General features: G+C 40.0%; 3 protein-coding genes across 5 annotated transcripts; all 3 read left to right on the top strand.

Annotated features, from left to right (window-relative positions):
• LOC112149262 (ADP-ribosylation factor-like protein 14) lies at positions 1 to 1,958 on the top strand. Its single transcript, XM_024276873.2, has 2 exons — positions 1 to 943; positions 1,146 to 1,958. The coding sequence occupies exons 1-2, from the start codon at positions 629 to 631 to the stop codon at positions 1,452 to 1,454; spliced, it is 624 nt and encodes a 207-aa protein (XP_024132641.1). The 5' UTR covers positions 1 to 628; the 3' UTR covers positions 1,455 to 1,958.
• Positions 1,959 to 3,501: 1,543 nt separating this feature from the next.
• On the top strand, positions 3,502 to 15,848 carry kpna4 (karyopherin alpha 4 (importin alpha 3)). Its single transcript, XM_024277353.2, has 17 exons — positions 3,502 to 3,838; positions 5,696 to 5,740; positions 5,888 to 5,977; positions 7,378 to 7,407; positions 7,534 to 7,586; positions 8,290 to 8,385; positions 8,703 to 8,788; positions 9,042 to 9,128; positions 9,213 to 9,382; positions 10,750 to 10,794; positions 10,899 to 11,030; positions 11,260 to 11,388; positions 11,977 to 12,081; positions 12,149 to 12,220; positions 12,350 to 12,512; positions 12,592 to 12,686; positions 13,512 to 15,848. Exons 1-17 carry the CDS (start codon positions 3,770 to 3,772, stop codon positions 13,605 to 13,607), a joined length of 1,563 nt encoding a protein of 520 aa, XP_024133121.1. The 5' UTR covers positions 3,502 to 3,769; the 3' UTR covers positions 13,608 to 15,848.
• Positions 15,849 to 15,978: 130 nt separating this feature from the next.
• trim59 (tripartite motif containing 59) lies at positions 15,979 to 21,193 on the top strand. 3 transcript variants are annotated; one of them, XM_036214896.1, is made up of 5 exons: positions 15,979 to 16,281; positions 18,949 to 19,251; positions 19,316 to 19,534; positions 19,692 to 19,901; positions 19,965 to 21,193. In XM_036214896.1, the coding sequence occupies exons 2-5, from the start codon at positions 18,997 to 18,999 to the stop codon at positions 20,526 to 20,528; spliced, it is 1,248 nt and encodes a 415-aa protein (XP_036070789.1). In that variant the 5' UTR covers positions 15,979 to 16,281; positions 18,949 to 18,996; the 3' UTR covers positions 20,529 to 21,193. The 3 variants fall into 3 exon arrangements, with proteins under 3 accessions (XP_036070789.1, XP_036070788.1, XP_036070790.1); XM_036214895.1 differs by having other exon boundaries at positions 15,980 to 16,281; positions 18,962 to 19,251; XM_036214897.1 differs by lacking the exon at positions 15,979 to 16,281 and adding an exon at positions 17,485 to 18,655 and having other exon boundaries at positions 18,962 to 19,251.
• Positions 21,194 to 21,340: the final 147 nt, after the last annotated feature.

The raw sequence follows: 21,340 nt of genomic DNA, 5'->3' as shown, positions 1-21,340 counted from the left end.
TGTTTTTTAAGATGATACTATTATAAATTCCGTAACTTTTTATTTCAAAAGTTTCTTTTAATGATCCCTTCAAAAGAGGTCATTTGTTATCAGCTAATAGAATTGTTTTCAAAAACTGAACACCTCACAAATATTGTTAATATACAAGCTAAAACTAAAAAAAATGTATGCATGTATTTGTTGTATTGTTAATAGTTATTTTAATGTTTGTCCAACTTTCTTCCAATATTAATAAGTCTTCCAGCCTTGGATCAAACCACTTTTCTCCATCAGCTGTCAGGTGAGTGCAGACAGTCATCCAGCCAGGGAGGAATTTGAGTCCATTGTTCCAAATGGACTTCCTGTTTGCGACAGTGTTGGATGACTTTGGGCAGGTGGGATGTGATTCCACATTCTGTGCTCTGGTAGTGAGCTGCATGTCTGCACTGTCACCGTGGATAAAAATAGCTTTCCTGAAAGCGATGCAGGGACAGCAGGAATTTGGTCACAGAGGGGAGGGATCACAGGGTCTTCATAAGGCACGAGTCTCACTCTGAAGCTCACAAAGCACAGGCACAAAGGCCTTTGAACAAACTCAAGAGGATACAAGAAGCTTCTCTGAACGGGAACCTCTGTGCTCCATCGGGACATGGGGATACGTGGATCCAAAGCCAAGAAACAAGCACAGGTTCTGATGCTAGGTCTGGACCGTTCAGGGAAGACAACACTTCTCTACAAACTGAAATACAACCAGAGCGTGGTAACCGTACCGACAGTGGGTTTTAATGTGGAAAGTCTGGAAACCGACAGGAGCAGTCCAGATTTGACAGTGTGGGATGTTGGGGGTCAGAGGAAGATGAGGCCCCACTGGAAGCATTACTATCCTGACACCGCTGGTCTGATGTTTGTGGTGGACAGCTGGGATGAGAAGAGGCAGGACGAGGCCCGCAAAGAACTCCATCGGGTATTTGAAATAAAGTCGAACTTGGTTAGAAGAGTTAGTTCTCCTATGCATAATTCATTTTTTTATTATATCAGTTATAGTGAATGCAATAAGATAAAAAGATACACATATTCTTCATTGAAGGATGGGAACCTTGATTTTCCTTACAATACATAAAATGTCCCTTTTGCTGTTTCTTTATACTATTATTTTGTACTTTCAGGTTCTGAGACATGAAAGTCTTAAAGGAGTTCCTCTTGTAATTCTGGCCAACAAACAGGATCTTCCAGGTTGTTGTAGTCCAGAAGGTCTTAGCCAGAAACTGGACCTGAAAAGGGCGTGTGCTGGAAGGGCGTGGTTCCTTCAGCCCTGTTCAGCCATCACTGGGATGGGACTTGAGGAGGGGTTCCGGAGAATGGTGTATCTGATGAAGACTCCACTGGGGCAGACTCAAGAGCACATCAAGTTAAAGATGAAAGCAAAAGGCTTCAAGTTCACATCAGCCAAAAAAGTCCTTTCCTGTGGCAGCTGATGTCTGTTCTCTCCGCGCTGGATTTATTTTTCTCTTCTTGTGCTGCTGAACGGATATTTATGTGAGCTCAAAAAGGTTGTAGGAAGTAGGGCAGCTTCTCAGAAACCTTGGAACAAATAGAAGATATTCTGCTGGGGATGATAAATCTAAAGGATTACGTGAATGCTTTGGGGTTTTGAGGAGGATCCTTCTTAGAAAAAAAATTATTTCTAAGCAGACTGGCTACAAACTGACTGGATATAGTAAAAGTCAACAAATGAGTTTGGATAAATAATATCCATTGTTACATGAATACAACTAAAGGATTTGTTGGCCTTATTTTCAGGAGCACATCATAAGAAAACAAAATTACCTTTATTGTATTTCTTTTTTATTTGTTGTCATTTTTGTTGTATTTTCTATTAGAACGTCATCTATTAATCACTTTTGACAATTTTGTAACTTTTTTAAAACCTGAAAGTATTTTAAAAATGTGTAAAGTCATGTCATAGTTGATGTGTGTGTTCCAAGAACTTGAAAAAAAATAAAGATTTTTAAATAAATATTTGTTTTACTGAAATAAAATGATTTGCTCTGATTCAGTGAGAAGTTAAAGCAGATTTATTAAAATCCCCTCACAGTTGTTTGGACTAGAGACACTGAGGAAAAGACGGGAAGCAGAACTGAAGGTAGCAGAGCTGAAGATACTGAGGTTCTCTTTGGGAGTGACCAGGATGGATAGGATCAGGAAGAGTCAATCAGAGGGACAGCACATGTTAGAGGTTCAGACATGTCCAGAGGAGAGATGGTTAATACATTGGTAGAAGGATGCTGAGTCTAGAGCTGCCAGGCAAGAGGTCTAGAGGAAAACCAAAGAGGGGGTTTATGGATGCAGTGAATGAAGACATGAAGGTGGCTGGTGTTAGAGTGGAGGATGCAGAAGACAGAGTCAGATTGAGGAAGCTGATCCGCAGTGGTGACCCTTGAGCGGAAAAGGGTAAAAGTAAAGATTACAGTCCCCACACAAAATAAGTGAAACATTTTTTACTTTTCTTTCAGTGCTGGCAACTATGAATATATATATATATATATATATATATATATATATATATATATATATATTGTGCCTAATAATGTTAAATATAGATATATACTGACCAATTCCAAAAATTAGAATATCACAGAAAAATTTATTCATTTCTATAAATCCATTCAAAAATAATTCGGTTTAAAACTCCTTAAAACACTAATTCCCTGCAGAATTTGTGCAGATTTCTCCACAGTTTTCTGATTTTCTAAGATTCTGTTTTTGTGAAAATGTACATAAAGTGAACAAATAAATACTTAAAATCTATTAAACAGTGGAATTAAACAATCAAAACACTTGTCCACGATATTCTACTTTTTTTTGGAAAGGGTCTGTAAACGGAAAAAAATGTGACACTTAAACAGATAGGTGCAATATAAAATCTACCATAGAAACAGATTGCAAATGATACATTAGAAAAATAATAAAATTAGACAATAAATAAATTTGAAATTAAAGTGTTGCAGAGGTGGAGTTAATTCTCCAAAATATAACGCTTTTTGTAATCTCAAAATTGTACAATCAATTTTCAAATCTATTACATTTTTGTTCAAATTTTGACTGCCTTTTAAGGAATAGCATAAACTTAGGCACTCAAGTGTGGTTTTATGGCAAAAACAACGAAGATAATGTATAAATATTTTTTTAATGACACTAAACATTAATACTTTTAGATGCTATTCTAAAAATATAGCTTTCATATATATCAATTTTCATTTTGTGATTGAGAAATACATTAAATTAAAAAAGTAATAATCGCGATTAATCGCGATTTTTTTTACAGGTTTACGATTAATTGGATAAATGTTTATTTATTGGTTAATATATTTTTTCTTGATTTAACAGAGTCATCAGTGAAATGATGATGATATACGTGATTATTGTTATATTTGTATTAAAGGACCATAGAATTTGGTGAAAACGACATTTCTTGACTGATCGAGGCTAAGGTGATCACGAATCAAACGCCTGCCATCATAAACATGAGCAGACGTGCGTTGGTATAATGCGGTGTCTTCTGCACACAGACGTGAGCGGTGAAACCAATGAGAGTGAGGGGGATTTCCCCACCCTTCCCTTACGCCAGAGCGAGGCTGCCCTCCACCACCGGCATTCCCAGTATGCACCGCGGACCGAGCAGCAAAAAATAGTCCGCTAACGAAAGACTGCGAAAAGGGAACCAAGAAACAGATAGCTCACCGGCTAAAACTCTCTTCAGCGATATTTAACGTAACCAGAACTACTAAACATGGCCGACAACGAGAAACTGGACAACCAGCGGTTAAAGAATTTCAAGAACAAGGGCCGAGATTTGGAGGTAAAAGTTGCGAAGATCGGTGTCCTCGCTTTCGTCTGCACAGCCGCCGCGTTCAGCCTTGCCCCTCGGCTCCGTTGTGACGTCGTTTCTAATTTACACCACGGGCAACTTTGCGGCCAGAACCCGGCTAGGGCCTTCATTAATCGGCGGTTATAGGAGGCTGGAATCGTTGGGTCCATTTCGAACTGGTTTGGTTTCAGCTCGAAATCGTGCTGGGTGTAAAACATGTCAGAAAAGCCTCCGCTGGATCAGCTATGCTAGCTGCAAAGCTAGCAAGGCCTCCGGCAGCATGCTAGCTCCAGCGATGCATATCATCCCCGAGTTCGGTCTCACTCGGTCAAAATGTTGACTGTTTGTCTAAAATTATTCACACGAGTGATTTTATTTAATCTTCTGGGAATGCGGTGCCAAGTTCCAAGCTAAAATAACGACATATGTTCGCACTTCTAACATTGCAGTTAGCATAACTGCGTGCTAGGTTAGCGCGGCGGTGCTCTTGGCTGCAGTTCCACCCATCCCCCGTCTTTATAATCAAAAACAATGGCGGAAACCAGTAAGCTTCTAACATGACCAGTTATATTAGGCTTAAGTCCACACCAAGAGTAATATAATTGTATTTCATGCGTCAGTAACACGCATTCCCGGGACAAGCCTCCCCTTAAACACGTTTCATGATTCATAGATCAAAGCTGAATGTTGGTTCATGTCGGATCAATAAGTTATCAGGTGATTTACAGTCAGGTAATCGTGTAGCCGTTCGCGCTTTCTAGCGGGTATTGATATCGGTTTCAGGTGGGCTTGCAGACGCAGGAAACCACGCATCCTGTTTGACAAGGTGTCTGTTTCCAGGGGGGCGTCGATGATTGTTTACGTTAATTAGTTAAGTTTCAACTTAAAACCACGGAGAAAATTCTGTTATCCAGTGGTAAACTTTTAATAGTCAACATTACGGTTCAATCAAAATTGAAATAATTTTAAATACATGCAAAGATTCACGTAAATTGACTGTAAATTTGCATTTATGTTGCCCCCACCACTTCATGTTTCTGACGTAGAAGTTGTTTCAGCTCAGCCACGTGGAACATTAAAGCTGCACCATGTCTTTCCCGTGAATAGAAACACCTCCAATGTCACATCATGCAACGCTGCAACCTGCAGTCATATCCGCTTCTGAAATAAATTTGACTTGATGTAATTACTAAGCTGGGAGATGAGGGAGGAAGTGCAAGATGTTTTTTGGTGGGTTACCAGATCACTTGCTCTCATTCATAGTTCTATTTTAAGTCATCTATGTTATATGAAAGTAAGGTGTTTTGGTCAATGTCATCACTATTAAAACAGCTGATTTGTGAATATAATTGAGACATAGCTGTTTATGCTAGGTCACAATAGGGATCCAAACAAATAAAGCTAAGAGTAGATGATACATCTTGTATGGGGGAAACCCTAAAACGGATCCTTAAAGGTAATTTCTCCAGTTAGGTTATTTTGTAATAAAATTGGGTTTGAAATTAAAAACTTTTTGCAGTGTTATCATTCCCTAAATATGCTACCATTTGCCCCATTTATATATATATATATATATATATATTTTTTTTTATATATTATTAAAAAGAAATCCCAAAAATATATTTAAAAAACACTGAAACCAGGAAATGTCAAAATATTAGGATCGAGTGTTTTAGTTCCTAAAACTGAGTTGCATTTAGCCAGACTTGTTTGCAGACTTCTTTCCCAATAGTCATCAATACCTGATTATACACAATGCTCTGATATTTTTATTAATTTTTCTAAATTTGATCTTTGTTTGGAAAGTTGACATTTCATAATTTAATTAAATTGATTTTTTTCTTGCAGACTATGAGAAGACAGAGGACTGAGGTCGTTGTGGAACTTCGTAAGGTAAATACTCTCATAATTTTGTTTTAGCTATTATAACATTGCAGAATGCTAATAAAATAGAATATCCTGCTATATTCTAATTTGCCCTCCTTTGCAGCAACAGAAATGAAAGATTTTTAAAGTGACCTCCGTGTCTTTCTATTACAGAACAAAAGGGATGAGCATCTGCTGAAGAGGAGAAATGTTCCCCATGAGGACCTCTGTGAGGACTCTGATCTTGATGGAGATTTCAGATCAGTGAGTTTGTCTTTTACATATTCCTTTTTTTATTATTATTCTGAAAAGTTTTATGTTTAAACTGCAAACCTACAGGAATGACAGCTAGCCAGAAATTGTGTATTTGGACTAAGATTTTGTACACTTTTGGAAACTCTTCAGACACTAAGCAGGTTTAGGTTTACATGTAGGATGCCGCTTTATTATTATTTTTATTATTTTTACAAATTAGGTGGGGCAACGTGGTGTTTTAAGTGTGCAGTTTGTCTTGCTATGTGCTCATTTTTATTGATCAATCTGCACAAACACTTCAGTTATTGCTCAAGATACTTGCAGGCACAAAGAATGAAGCATTACTAGATATTTTAGAGGCGCTGTCGAGACAAGAGGTGGAGGGAACGACAGATGAAAATCTAGAAAATGTCTTTAAGCTGCACAAAGTGTGTTTGTTCTGGGTTCAAAAGAGAAATTTGTGAGAAAGTTGTACATTTAAGCATTCAGAAAACAAATGTGGTTCCTTTCACTAGTCAGATATACAGTTCATAGGGTGCTGTTTGTATCGTAGTGCAACAGCAGTGACAGGGCTATGTCTTAATGGTTCCTTAGCAGCTAAATTAGTACTTTTTTGCATGCATCCTTATCATAAATTTGTTTTTTCTAATTTATTATTATTATTTTTTTTTTTTAGTATTCACAACAGGTGAAATACAAATGAGTTTCTTCTGGATTTGGTGATTTAGAGGCCGTTCCGTTTCGAAAAGATTCAGTGTAACCACTTAATAGACCTGACTTTTACTCAGTTTAAAAAACACACATTAACTGTAAAAGACTTCATTTGTTTTCTTGCCTGGGGAACATTTTTTTGTCATCACCAGTTTTTTTGCAAAATAAGCAACCAAGCCATTATGAGTGCTTGTTTTTGATATATATAGCACCATTTTATTATAGATATAAAAGATACAGCCGTAAAATTGAGTCACAAATATAAACTTTCTTTTTTACGTATTCGTTTTGTTATTTATCATCAAGCTCTTTGGTAGCTTCAATGTTGAAGATCTGGACAAAATGTGAAGAATCCGGTGTGTTTTTCCCCGGCTGTCAGCCGGCCTTACTCCCAAGCAGGTTCCTATTCAGAAACAGTCTGAACTACTTATAGAGTTATCATGTTAAGTTGCCAGAAGGCACATTGCCATGCTAAATACTGGCCCTCGTGTCTTAACCTCCTGACTGCTTCACAATACGTTTTTGAGTTAAATAAAAAAATCTAAGCGAATTTTCTCCGGTGTTTAGTTTGTTTTTCAGCTACAAAACTATTTGAACTAGGTTTGTGTGTGTGTTGTTTTTTTTTTTTAAGAGCGTCATACACCAAATATGAATTACTATTCCAATGCGGTAACTCTTGGAAACTTTCTTTTTTGCAGCAAAACACCTCTCTTGAAGCAATAGTACAAGTAAGTCACTATTTCGAACTACCTTTTGAGGAGTGTTAGTTTTTCTAATAATATTTTGTTGTCCTTGTTATTAGCTTTTTTAATTCATTCAGGTTTATTAACTAATCATCCTGTTTCTGTTTATAGAATGCCACTAGTGACAACCAGGGTGTCCAGCTGAGTGCTGTTCAGGCAGCTAGGTAAACATTTAAGCATTTGTTTGCATTTTTATGTTGGTGTTTAACCAAAACTTAACCCAAAAAAGTATTTTTTGCAATTTGTAAATTAGTTTGCCTAAAGACTCCTTCTTAGACATCTTAAGTGGATAGTTGTAATGAACGTCATTGTCCTAGGGACTGTACATGTCATAGTATTAATACTATTTTGAGCCTAAAAGTGTTTTTCCTCTGCAGAAAGCAACATTTTGTTTCCACTACCTGCATGTGGCTCACAGATGTGTATACAAGTCTCTGCAGTAGCAATCCAATGCAGAGAGCCTTTTGCTTGCACTTGATTTCCTCTTGCCAAATTGTGTTGCTGATGAAATTCCAGGGGCAGAATTTTTTTTTCTTCCTCTGACTTACAGCATGTCAGCTTCTTGATTAATGGACATTATATTTAATGCAACTGCGTCGTGCTAGCCTCTAGAAATTGTGGGGTTCAGCAAAACTGGCTTAAAAATAATGAGCATTGTTTATTATTCAACAATTCTTAGTATTTGTTAACCCTTTGTAGTCATGCTAATACTTTAATACTTGATTTTCATCTGTGGAGACGGATGGTAATATCTGATGGTAGGACTAATATATGTGTCATTGCATTGTATCCATTGTTTATTATTGGTTGGGGTGGAAGAATTAAATAACCTTCAGGGCTAATTGTATGTTTTTTTATTTTTTATAGGAAGTTGTTGTCCAGTGACCGTAATCCTCCCATAGACGACCTCATTAAGTCTGGGATCCTGCCTATACTGGTCCACTGCCTGGACAGAGATGACAAGTAAGCAAGCTGTAATTCTTGAAGAATAAAGACGTTTTTTTTTTGTTTGCATCTATGCTGATTAAAAGTGAAAGTTATACCAATAAGTAAGTGAGGTTTAGCCCACTCTGCATTTCAATCATATTGCTGTTATGTAAATGAAGCCCTTTATTCTTTTTTTTCTTTTCTTTTTTTTTTCCTTTTTTTTTTTCCTCAAAACCTTGCAGTAATAGAGTGACTCATCACCATGCTCTTACTGTAAATTACCCCTGTCCTCTCCCACTCACTTCTGCAGTCACAATTCTGATAAAGCCTGGTGTCTTGTTTGTGTTTTTCAGTCCATCTCTCCAGTTTGAAGCTGCCTGGGCTTTAACCAACATAGCGTCTGGCACCTCAGAGCAGACCCAAGCCGTGGTTCAGTCCAGTAAGCGCTACTGTTTTAAAGAAACACAATACTTGTTTAATTTAATTTGTTTAAAATGATCTTTTCTTGATATATTCTGAGTAAAAATGGATGATTTCTGTTATTTTTTTTTTTTTTTACTACTTTTTTGGATATGTAAATATTCTAATAAGGAATTGTGACCCCTTTCTGGTGGTGATCGTGGTCGTCCACATAAAAGCTGCACATTTGTTGAAGACTTAGCTCACATCTTTATTCCCTGTGTTCTGTTCAGATGCTGTTCCTCTGTTCTTGAGGCTGCTCCACTCTCCTCACCAGAATGTCTGTGAACAGGCCGTCTGGGCCCTGGGAAATATCATCGGTGAGTAACCGTCCAATCTGATTTAACCAGTCTAATATGACTTGTTTAATCCAAATTTCAAATGCTTCAATTACACGTGTGCAGGGGATGGTCCTCAGTGCCGAGACTATGTGATCGGCCTCGGTGTGGTTAAGCCCCTGCTGTCGTTCATCAGCCCCTCCATCCCCATTACCTTCCTCCGCAATGTCACCTGGGTCATGGTCAACCTTTGCCGCCACAAGGACCCTCCACCGCCCATGGAAACAATCCAGGAGGTGAGCACCAACAAAGAGATGAAGCTTGATGGGATCTGTGTGTTGCAGTGTTGTTTGAGATTTGCCGTTTTCATGTCCATCCAGTGCAGAAACATATTCCTTTTTAGCAGCTCATAAAGACCATAAAGATTAGAGTCTAGACTTATAAAAATGGAGAGTTATGACTCAGATGCAGAGTTCAGTTGTTCTGGTTTGTGCATTATTTTTGTCTCCATTTTTGCAAAGATGTCAAGCAATTTCATAACAACATAGTTCTCACATTAAAGTCCCACTCTGATAATTTTTTATCTATTTTAAAAGCGTTTTTAGCCACAATCAAAAAGCATCTGTCGTTTTTAGGACATAGTTCCTGCAGAGCGGCAGTAGCTCGTTAGAAATTCAACCTCTGAGTTGTGGCCGGGACTGTTAACTCTAGCTTAGCCTCGAGCCCATCACACCCTCAATCTAATATTATCAGTTCAACAGAAGTAGCGAGCAATATTGTAGCTATCCAGGCGTACAGTTTGAGCCAGAAGCCGGATCGGACGCGGAGCTCTAGTCAGAGCAGGAGGCTTATGGCTCATTCAACTTGTATTTTATGCCACAAATACATTTTTTAATCTGCTGCTGATTCACAACAATTTGAGTAAAGAAACGCCCAGAAATGTAATTTTAAGCCTAATGATAAGAATAGAACACGTTAAAAACCCCATTTTCATTTGATCTTTCATCTTTCAATAGACAAACATCTAACAGAGGCTGTAATAGTGTACAAAACTCTGTTAAACTTGTTCTTGAGCTATTTACACTGTAATTTAGTTTGAAAATGATCCGCTGCAGAAGCATTCGATCTTAACTGCTATCTGCACGTGCTGCAAAAGACCAAAGACATCTGGGCTTGCAAAACCATTCCAACATGCCTGCAGGTTAGCGTTCTCCTTCCGTAATGAACACTCTTATCTATGCTCTCTCCCCTATTCACGGATGGATTATTAGAGCATTCAGGTTGAATCTTCAGCACTGAAAACTAAAGTTAGCTGCTTTCCTTCGCTGGTGATTTGAGGAATTCCAACATCTGGGCATGTTTGGACTTTTTAACCTAGACGTGTTAGTTTTTGAATGAATAATATTTAAGGCAATTTTATGTGGTAATCTTCTTTTCTCTCAGTTCCACTTGTTCTAAATTGTGTCCTGAATTTGAGAACGAGTGATGCAAAGGGATTAGGCTTCATCTGTCTGAACTGGTGAAGGCAGAGAAGATGTTAGTGATAAGTAGTGTGTGGAAATTGCAGACTGTAGTAATGGGGTTAAGAATAGATATCTCTGAAGCAGTTGGGAATTTTAATTATCATCTCAGTTATTCAAAGTATTTATTCATCCTTTCTCAGATCCTTCCAGCTCTCTGTGTGCTGATCCACCACACTGATGTCAGTGTAAGTACGCTGGTTTTCTCCTGCTCTGTCCTCACTTGTTTTTAGATGACGAATTCACTCTAAAAATGGTTGAAAAACAAATTTTTTGTTGTTGTTGCCTCTAGATCTTGGTGGACACTGTGTGGGCTTTGTCTTACCTGACTGATGCTGGAAACGAGCAGATCCAAATGGTCATAGACTCAGGCATCGTCCCTCATCTGGTACCTCTGCTGAGTCACCAGGAGGTCAAAGTTCAGGTGGGAAGAAGAGACTGCCGTGTCGTATTTTATTTATTCCGTTTGGGAATTCGTCTTTGCTTTCCAACAAAAGCAACGTTAACGTTTTACTGCATCCCCACCATTTTATATTTAAAAACTCAAACTATATTGGTTTATGTGTAATCTTGTTGTGTCTTTAATATCTATCCTCTCTAAATTCGTTAAATTTGTGATCTAATGACGGTTCTGTCATGTCCACCTCATCCAGACTGCTGCCCTCAGGGCCGTTGGGAACATAGTGACCGGCACAGACGAGCAGACGCAGGTAGTGCTCAACTGTGACGCCCTCAGCCACTTCCCAGCACTCCTCACTCACCCAAAAGAGAAAATCAACAAGGTAACGCCTGCTGTAACTCCCGAGTGTCTTAAGCTGCTGCACATGCTGCCTGGAAGTGATGAAATCAGAGACTTGGTGTTAGTGCGTGAATGCTGGGTGAAAGGTGATTAGAGGGGAGAGGTTTCTAGAAAACAGTAGAAAGTCACACCGTGGAAGATCTCGAGGATGAAGATGATTCAAGAAGACGCCATGGAGTTGTTAGGGGCATTACTTGGGTGGGGGTGGTGGTGGGGGGCTTTATGCTGCTTGTTTGTGTGACTGTGTAATATCACGGGTTGGTGGAAAGCAGGGTGCTGAATACATGCTGATATCGGAGTGCATCTGAGACCAGTCATTAATAAAAGAGGCCTGCTTTGTGACTGGTCGATGATTAGAGCCTCAAATCGCCCTCGCCCCACCCGCAGCACTTTTGTCTCTACCAGATGTCGTCGCTGCTCTGCTGACGTCTGGATTCTGATCCAGTTTGAGAACGAATTCTTTGTTTCTGTTGCCTCACTGTGGGCAGAAAACCTGTTTTGTTCTGTGAAACAAAATGTGGAAGCACATCTGTGATCACCAAACCGTGTGGTTGCTGTCTTTGTCCTGTAGGAGGCAGTGTGGTTCCTGTCCAACATCACAGCAGGTAACCAGCAGCAGGTGCAGGCAGTCATAGACGCCAAGCTGGTCCCCATGATCATCCACCTGCTTGACAAGGTTAGCATATTTTTAAAATGAACACGGTAAAAAATCAACATGTGTTGCTGACAGTTTTTATTTTTAGGGCGACTTTGGCACCCAGAAAGAAGCAGCGTGGGCCATCAGTAACCTGACAATAAGTGGCAGAAAAGATCAAGTAAGAACTTTGACCTCAGTTGTTTTTGTGATGACTTCATCTGGTATTTACACATCATTTTTTACTGTAAAACTTTTTTTTTTATTTGTACTTTGATCAATCATTAATGCTATTTTAATTCAATCATAGGTGGCTCACCTCATCGAGAAACAGGTGATTCCTCCGTTCTGCAACCTGCTCACAGTGAAGGACGCTCAGGTGGTGCAGGTCGTCCTTGATGGTCTCAGCAATATCCTAAAGATGGCTGACGACGAGGCAGAAACTATTGCTAACCTCATTGAGGAATGTGGAGGTAACTGAAGCGTCATCCTTTTCCAGTCAGGTCTGACTTGTGTGCTTCATTTATTTACTTTTTCTTTTTTTTGTCACAGGTTTGGAAAAAGTGGAGCAACTGCAAAATCACGAAAATGAAGATATCTACAAATTGGCTTACGAAATTATTGATCAGTACTTCTCATCTGATGATGTAAGTTTAAACCAATCTGAAGAATGATGTGTCAATGTGTTTCATGTTATACATTTCTGGTCTGGATTTGACTGTCAATGCACTGCATTTTATTGAGGTTGTGTAAAGTGCCACTCCAATCATCTTTTGGTCTATTTTAGGTGTTCCTGTAGTCTTTTAATAATGATTTTTGCCATTTTTAGGCAAAATCACAAAACCTGTGTCGTTTTCTAGGACTTAGTTTCTGTAGAGCGGGAGTAGTTCTTTAGAAATTCACCTGTTGGCATGGAGTTAGCCTGCTCCACTACCTGGCATCCATTTGTTTTCACGTACTACTGCTAGCTTCAAAACCCCAACATAAAATTATCGGTGCAACAACAAAGGCGAGCAATATTTGTGCTATCCAGCTAGATGATGCCTCAGATGATGCAAATAAAAGACGTACATGAATCTGTTTTTCTGCGAGTGGATGCATCAGAATGGAGTGGAGCAGAAAGCTTGTGCGTCACTGATGCAGGATTTTTCCCACAGCTTTAGTGATTTGAATAAAAAAATACTATATATCACCAGAGAAATGTCTCAAGAACATGTTAAAAATGCAATTTTCATTGGAGTGGGTCTTTAAAAAAAATAATAATAATTCTGTTTAGGCTTTTGATCTCAGTGCTATTAAGCAAATGAGTAAAGGTGTGGAATTGAAGGCTCTTCTATGTGCACCACTTTATTAAACCCCATTAAAGGATAAACTCTAATGTTTTTCTATAAAAACCCAGTGGTGGTGTAGACCTACAGCTCCACTCGGTTCGATCGATCGCAACACATTTCAACACTTGGACTTCCTTTCAGATCGATGAAGACACCAGCCTGGTCCCAGAGACCATCCAGGGCGGGACTTACGGCTTTAACTCTGCCAACGTGCCAGCCGAGGGATTCCAGTTCTAGACGTCATCTGGGGTATTCTGGAGTTTTGTTCACGATGCAGCACTCTGTTCAACATAAATAAATTAGGAGAGAAAGAGCGAGAGAGAGCGAGTGTGAGAAATTCGATCCATTGTGCTTGGCTCGTGGGATCCATGGCTGCATCTTATCTGAAAGGAAAATATATGGATTTCATTTGGCATTCCAGGGGGAACCAGCCCAAATGAAGTTTGAGATGGCGAGTGGGTGCGAGTGAGAATGAGTGGCTACATGTTGAAAAACAAAAAAATAAGCAAAACATCCACATCGAATGCGTTGAGAGACATGCCGACATAACTTCTGTGTTATTGGAGCGGTCGTCTTCGGAACACTTCCTCAAATGACAACAAAAAAAGTCGATGTCTGCCCAGGGAGAACCAAGGACATTCACAAAAAAAAGCTATCAAGAGATCTTGAAACATAACGACAAAATGCAGAGAGAAAATACTGTCAATAAGGACTGAGATGAACCTCAAACCATCGCAATTCTGCGGTCCTCCGACTTGAGACGGCACCAGCCTCAATGTGCCCCTCCCCCAATCGGCCACGCTATTAGACATGTGTGTGTATGGACCCATTGTGTATGAATGTCTGGACTCAGTGCTGAGGAGCCAGGTTCATCTCCTCCGACAAAGACGCCCCGACCGACGGGGCGCCATCCTCTCCCCCCTGGTGGGCAGGGCCAGGAGTCCGGCTGCGCGTGTCGCATGTGAGAGCGAGAGTGGGGCGGCTGACTTGTGTGTGCGTGAGTGGGAGTGTGCAAGGCTGGGTGAGAACGCATGCAGAGACGGGAAAAGATCCAAACCGATCCGAAGAGATACAATTGAGAAAAACGCAACAATAAGTTTAGCAAAGGATTCAGGAAAGAAATTCTGCCTTTGTGTGAGACTGATCCTCAAATCCCTGAAAGGAAGAACTTTGGACATGGAAAACACAAAAAAATCGTCATCAAAAGGATTTTTTTTTTTTTGTTGTGAACTCTTTAAGTTAGTATTCATTGACACTGGACAATGTTAAAGGCAATGTGGAGCAGCAGTGCATTGAATTAAGATGCTTTTGGGCTTTTCTTTCTGCCTCCAGTGTGTTTCCTTTATGTTTATATTCTTTTTCAGCTTTAGTTTCACTGCTTCTGTAACGGTGACTTGATGACGATTGTACTACACCTCTCCACCAGAACCAGAACCCACCAAACCTTGGGGTCTGACACCATAAAACCTAATCAACCAAACGATCTGTTCCTCCTGTAACTTCCTCTTTTTATCATTTAATTTTTACAGCAAAAATCACAGCTTGCAGTATTGTTGCCATAGCTTTGATTATCACCGAGGGAGAAGAGAACAACAGCCTTGTCACATAGGATTGTTAATCATAACCTTTGCATGTACTAAACTATAGCACAGTTCTTTTTAGGGTATTTTAGTTTCCTTAGACTGTGGTAACAGTGTAATTTTTCATTTTTAAGTAAAACTGTGCTTAGATGTTACATGTTTACCCTTCCCTTAGTCTATGCTAGTGTCCAGTTTGCAAAATAATCTGTATGGTTTTGCACATAATTCTGCAAAGTGAGGCCTGAAATCTTTCTGAAGGTGTCCTGCTGGGGTTTTTCTGCAAACCACCTCTACATTATGCAGCGCAACCCCGGTTTTTCTTTTCTTTTTTTTTTCTTTTTAGACAGATCCATTGATCCCTTTTCGTGATACTTGAGAGAATATTAACTTTATTTCAGGAGCAGCAGGAGTTAATCTGCTTATGTATATCAATTTAATCGGGACTTAAAAGTCCCAGTTTCTCGTGGTGTCCCAAATGCAGACTGGAGTTGTTCTTTGTGGGTTTCCCTAAATAATATATAAACTGGCAAACAAATTTGCTGTAACATGAGTACCCTGCAGTCCCCCCTCCCCTTCTTTCTTCCTCTGCCAGCTAGGTGTACAAGCTTAAACCCCCTTTTTCAGTTTTTGTTACCTTGATACACTGTAGTGATGATTACACATTGTGCTCACGATCCTTCTGTTTAAAACATAGTTTTTTTTCTTCCTTTCCTTTTTATTTTTTAAAAATTTGGTTTTGCAGCATTCCTTGTTAGCAAACGTGGTTTCAAATCTAAAAACTTTGATCTGGAAGGAAAAAAAATAAATAAAAACGCGGCTTTGCCTGAGAACAAGTTTTTTTGGGGAAGGCTGCAGGATGGGTTATCTTCAAGAAAATAAATGATGAAACCCGAACTGAGTGACTGCGTGTGTGTGATCTGTTGGTGAAGAGAGGCGCCTGCGTCTGTTCAAATCGGTGACGCCGCCGCTGATTGGCCAGGGAGACCGTTTATCCGCGCATGCGGATAAACGGTCTCCCTGGCCAATCAGCAGGCGAGAGACCGTTTGTCCGCATGCGCAGCTTCGTGGTGCTTTTAGAGACTGTCGGAAAAGTGTTTATCTTCTGATGTTTACTATATTTGTAAGATAAGCTCCTCAAAATTAACTATTTTAAGTATATTTTACTATAAACATATTTTGCACAGGTCTGTGCTGCTAAAATTACGCGTGCTTCCGTGTCTCTATCCGCAGCTTGTATTTAGGATGGATTTTATTCTAAGTGTCCCTGAAGGCAGCACGGGTAGGAACAGGAAAAGGGAAGCTCCGACGGGATACTTTCTTCTGAAGTGACGGTGAGTCTGATCTAAACATTTCCGTACAAAAACGTTGTTTATATCATCGAATAAAGGTAAATAAAATATATCCGAGCCGACAATGATGTAAAATGCAAAAAAAAGTTTAAAATGATAGATTTCATTATAAGCTATAAAAATATACAATTAAACGAAAATTTCTTCTGCTTTTGTGTTTATGTAACAAGCTAAAGCTATTTTTAAACGAGTTGTTACTTATAGTACGTTGGCTTAACGTTGTTTTGAACAATGGCACCAACTTTGTCACAGTTTCCACGCACGGATCAGGTTCAGCAGACTGCCCGGACTGAGGCATGCTGGGACGGGGTGGCAGCTGGTGTAGAGACTGCTATTGTTCCTCTGCGGGGTGTAACAGGAGCAGACAGTCCTGATTACCACACACATGATGAGCCAGCAGAAATTATATACAGATTTTTGTATCTCTTAAACGCAAGCATCAAAAGGAACACTGAACCTAAAAACAAACTAGTTTCTTGTGCGCACCAGATAGTAACTGGTGCACACAGGTGGGGTTTTTAAGCCTAAACATCAAAGGAACATGGAAGTTTAAAAAAAAAAAAAAACTAGTATGTGGTGCGCACAAAAAATGTTTTTTTTTGTACTTCTGAAACACAAACGTCAAAGGAACATGACAGTAAAAAAAATAGTCTGGTGTGCAGAAAAAAGGTGTATTTTTGTACTTCCGAAACACAAACTTCAAAGGAACATGGCAGTAAAAAAAAAAAAAGTTTCTCATGCACACCAGGTAGTAACTAGTGTGCATGATAAAGTAGTTTAATCTGTTTTTTTTTTTTTTGTATTTCTTAAACACCAAAGGAAGATGGAAGGAAGAAAAAAGTTCTTCGTGTGAACTAGATACTATCTAGTGGGCAGTGAGTTTTTTTTTTTCTTAAACACAAGCGTGAAAGGAACATATACGTTAAAAAACCCTCCAAAGGGAAAAAAAAAAAAAATTAGCACCAGATATTAACTGGTGCGTGTGAGAAAATAGGGTTTCTTTTGTTTGTTTTTTTCTATTTCTTAAACCCAAACATCAAAGGAACATGGATGTAAAATTAAAAAAACTAGTATCTGGTGTGCATAAAAAAATGTTTTAATAAAAGATTTTTTTAGGTAGGTTCTTTTTTTCTTTTTTTTGTATTTCTTAAACCCAAACATTAAATGAACATGTTTCTCGTGCTCACCAGATAGTAACTGATGAGCACGAGAAAGTAGTTTTATTTATTTATTTTTAAGAGACTCTCTACTTAAGCCATTTAATTACAAAATGTAACTTTCTTCTGAAATTAAATTAAATATAGTTTATCAAGTAAATAACTAGATTTTTTTTAAATGTCCCATTCTCCCTTTGAAGTGTTATTTGAGTTTTATTTGTGTTGAGTCTTTGTATTATTATTTATCTTTGGTGATTAATAACTAACATTTTTATTCCTCATTTATTTACTTTGGCTTCTGTTATTGCAGATCCAAATACATTTTTTTTCTTAATATTCGTAACTTCCTGTAGATTTCAAGACTACCAAACTAAAGAGAATTTCCAGTCGTTTTGGAGTTTGTTGTTTTATTGAAATTGTGTTAGACTGAGAATATTTTAGAACATCTCCACCAGGGGCCTGGACCCTGTGGCTCCGGGGACACATGTGCTTCTTTTACCCCTCCATTGTGGCTCTTAGGTTAATGAAAAATGAAGTGTTTCCTTTTAAAAGTTAAACTCAGTTTAACTCAAACTTTATTCAACCAATGCATAAACGGTTGAAAGACCGTGTATATCAGAAGTTAAAATAAAACTTTTGACCATATTTAAGCGCCGTGTGCCACAGAAAATCAATTGTAGGTCAGTGAGCACAACCAGAGTTGAGTCACACCGGATTAAAAGACAGATTTTCTGTTTTTGAACAAATTTAAGGTTTTAAAGTGCTCCTTATCGTTTTAAAATTATAAGGGTCACTTAATTAGCTCAGATTTAATTGCGATTAGTTAGATTTACACATTTCTCACTGAGATGCACCAAGGAAGGTAAAATAACCTTTTTTTTTCCACTGTTGACTGCATCGACATGATCCTAAGTGACACAGGGTCACATTGGATTCCTTTAATTTGAAAGGAAGTCTTGTGAACCGCTGTCAAAAGTTAACTATTTCATATTTTGAAAAAAAAAAAGATGCAATTTTTCCTTTTAGTATTTTATTTGATAAATTATTTTGTATTTATCATTGTAAAAACAGTAACACAGATAGAAATCATTGTTTTGGGTAGTTGTCAGTAAGAAATCAACCTGAATGGCTCTATTATTGTTGAAGTTTGCAGACTCCTGATAGATGATCGGATCACAATATCATAACATTTAGAAAAGGTTTGTTTTATTTATGTGATTGTTTTTTTTTTTCATTTGGAAAATATGTAATAAAGATTTATTTTTTACATTTCATCTTTAATGAGCTACAATTTTACAGTGAAAACTATATTTTTCATAATTATATTGATAATTATATTTTTTTAGTGACAAACGCTCCAGTTTTTGACTTAATGCTTAAAAAAATAATAATTTTATATCTTATTTTGATTTTTCCTCCAATTTTACGTGTTTTACACTTGTAATCTTTCTGCTGTCGGTTGTGTTTTCTGTCCATTTTCCTGACTTTCCAGACTTCCCTTCCAGCCCTGCAGTCCTGATCCCGGCCTCTCCTCTCCGTCATGGACAGCCTGGAGGAGGACCTGACTTGCTCCGTGTGCTACCAGCTGTTCTCCGACCCCCGGGTCCTCCCGTGCTCGCACACCTTCTGCAAACCGTGCCTGGAGAACCTGCTGCAGGCGTCCAACAATTACTCCATATGGCGCCCGCTTCGCCTGCCCATCAAATGCCCCAACTGCCGCAGCGTGGTGGAGCTGCCCCCGGCGGGTGTGGACGCCCTGCCCAGCAACGTCTCCCTGCGGGCCATCATTGAAAAAGTAAGTGGCAGATTTGCGCTTCTGTGAAACATTTTGATTTAAAAAAAAATCTTGTGTCTTTAAGTACCAGAGAGACGAGGAGCCGCGGCCTCCGTCCTGCCAGGAGCACCCCAGACAGCCGCTCAACATGTACTGCATCCAGGATCGGCAGCTGATCTGCGGGCTGTGCCTGACCGTCGGTCAGCACCAGGGCCACCCCATAGACGACCTGCAGGCCGCTTTCACCAGGGAGAAGACCACCCCGCAGCAGCTGGCCGAGCTCTCTGAGCACAGATGGGCTGAGGTGGGCGGGGCTTTCATGTCGAAGTGGTTGTTGAAGCCCGTCAACATGCTGATGACTCGGTGACTGACAGGCTCCTGCCGGAGCCCGTCAGTCACCGAGTCATCAGCCTGTTGGTTATTTCCTTAATATAAAGGTAGTTTATTGTGTGATTTGAAAGGCTTGTGAATTAGGGGAGCAGCTGGAGCAGGAAAAATTTCGCTGCGAGGATTTGTTGAGGCAAGACCGGGACGACGTGACCCAGTTCTTTCATTCCCTGGCGCTGGTGATGGCCAAAAAGAAAGAGGCGTACCTGGAGGTTCTGGACAAAGCCGCCGCTGAGGTGTCGCAGGCGTACGACCCCCTGATCCAGAGGGTCAAGGAGCTGCAGGTGGGTCATTAAGGGAATTAAGTCCATCGGTCGGCTCAAAGCGTCTAACTTCGTGTTCGGCAGGAGGAGCAGCTGGAGCTCATGTCTCTGGGTTCGTCTGTGGAAGAGGAGGAGGAATCCCCGCTGGCGTTCTTGGAGAAGGTGCATTTGTTCCGAGAGAGGGTGGAGAAGTTCCTCAAAGCGCCTCTGCCGTGTCCCATCAAGCTGTCCGTCACGCCGCGCGCCGCCGACTACCTGCAGCAGCACTGGCCGGCGATGACTATTGGGTGCTTGGAGGAGGCGCCCGTCCCCGCCGTCTGCTGCTGTGCCCGACACGGCGGCGTGGCGGCAGATGGGACGGCTGCGCGGGACTCGTGGCCCGACCAGCTGATGGCTATTTCTGCGTTACTGGTGACGCTACTACTGACGGCGTTGTGGTTGAATCCGTTCGGAGGAGCTGACTGGTCTCACGTTGGTCAGCTGGTCCACAGCCAGACTGGGGATCTCCTCACAGCGGTGGAGGAGGCGGTGATGTGGGCGTTGACGACCACTGGGGTCACTTTGCAGGGGTGGGGCTTACAGCTCTCTTTACTGAAGGATGAGGTCTTTCAGGAGATGGCGGCTTTTTTCAAAACGCCGTCTCCTTGAAAGAGGAAGACTTCTCCAATCTTGTTGTAATGCAAAAATAGAAGCTTTTGAAAGGCCTAAAGACCGTTAAAAAAACCCCGGTGATTAAGTGGGTGGCGCTGGTTCTGTGGAGTTTCCATGTTCTCCCCGTTCATGTGGGTTTTCTCCTTTAACAGTCCAGAAACGTGCTTCATAGGTTACTCTGAAATTGTCCCCAGGACGCAGAGTGTGGCCCTACGACAGACTGGCGCCCTGTCCAGCGTGTACCCCGCCAGCGCCCCACAGCAGCCGGGTCGGCTCCTGCAGCTCCGTGACCCTAAAAGGGACTGAGCGGGTTCTGAAGATTGATGGATGGATGGTTACTGAAATGAAATTTGAGGCTCTGCTTTTTCCACTTGAAAGTGGATTGATAAAGCAGAGATTTAAGAAAAATGTAACAAACGTGAAAGAAAACAAACATGGAGTTACCCTGATTTCAACCTTCATGAAATGTATCTTTGTGTGAAACAGTCATGTTCTTTAAGCACAATTGTTTTTGTGTAACTGAAAGGTGTTGTGCTCGTCTTTGTAAGTATTCTGGTTTTTATAAAGGTTTGAGAAATGATAAAAACAAAGGAATTTGGAAGCTTTGTTTACATTTTCATCACTAGAATTGGTCAAAAACAACAGTCCTATGAAAAAAAAAACTAGATGCTAAATGAAGGTAATTTTGTAGCTGATGTGGTTTGATTGACGTTTGTCAGAATGTTCAGAAATGTGTGAAGTTAATCTAGAGACAGCAGTTCACTCTTCATGATGCCTCCCTGTATTCTCAGATGCCCCACCATTATTTT

Source organism: Oryzias melastigma, linkage group LG13 (assembly GCF_002922805.2).
Source record: "Oryzias melastigma strain HK-1 linkage group LG13, ASM292280v2, whole genome shotgun sequence".
NCBI classification, from domain to species: domain Eukaryota; kingdom Metazoa; phylum Chordata; class Actinopteri; order Beloniformes; family Adrianichthyidae; genus Oryzias; species Oryzias melastigma.
Note: the sequence above shows the minus strand (reverse complement) of the source record. Positions and strands in the feature narration are given on the sequence as shown.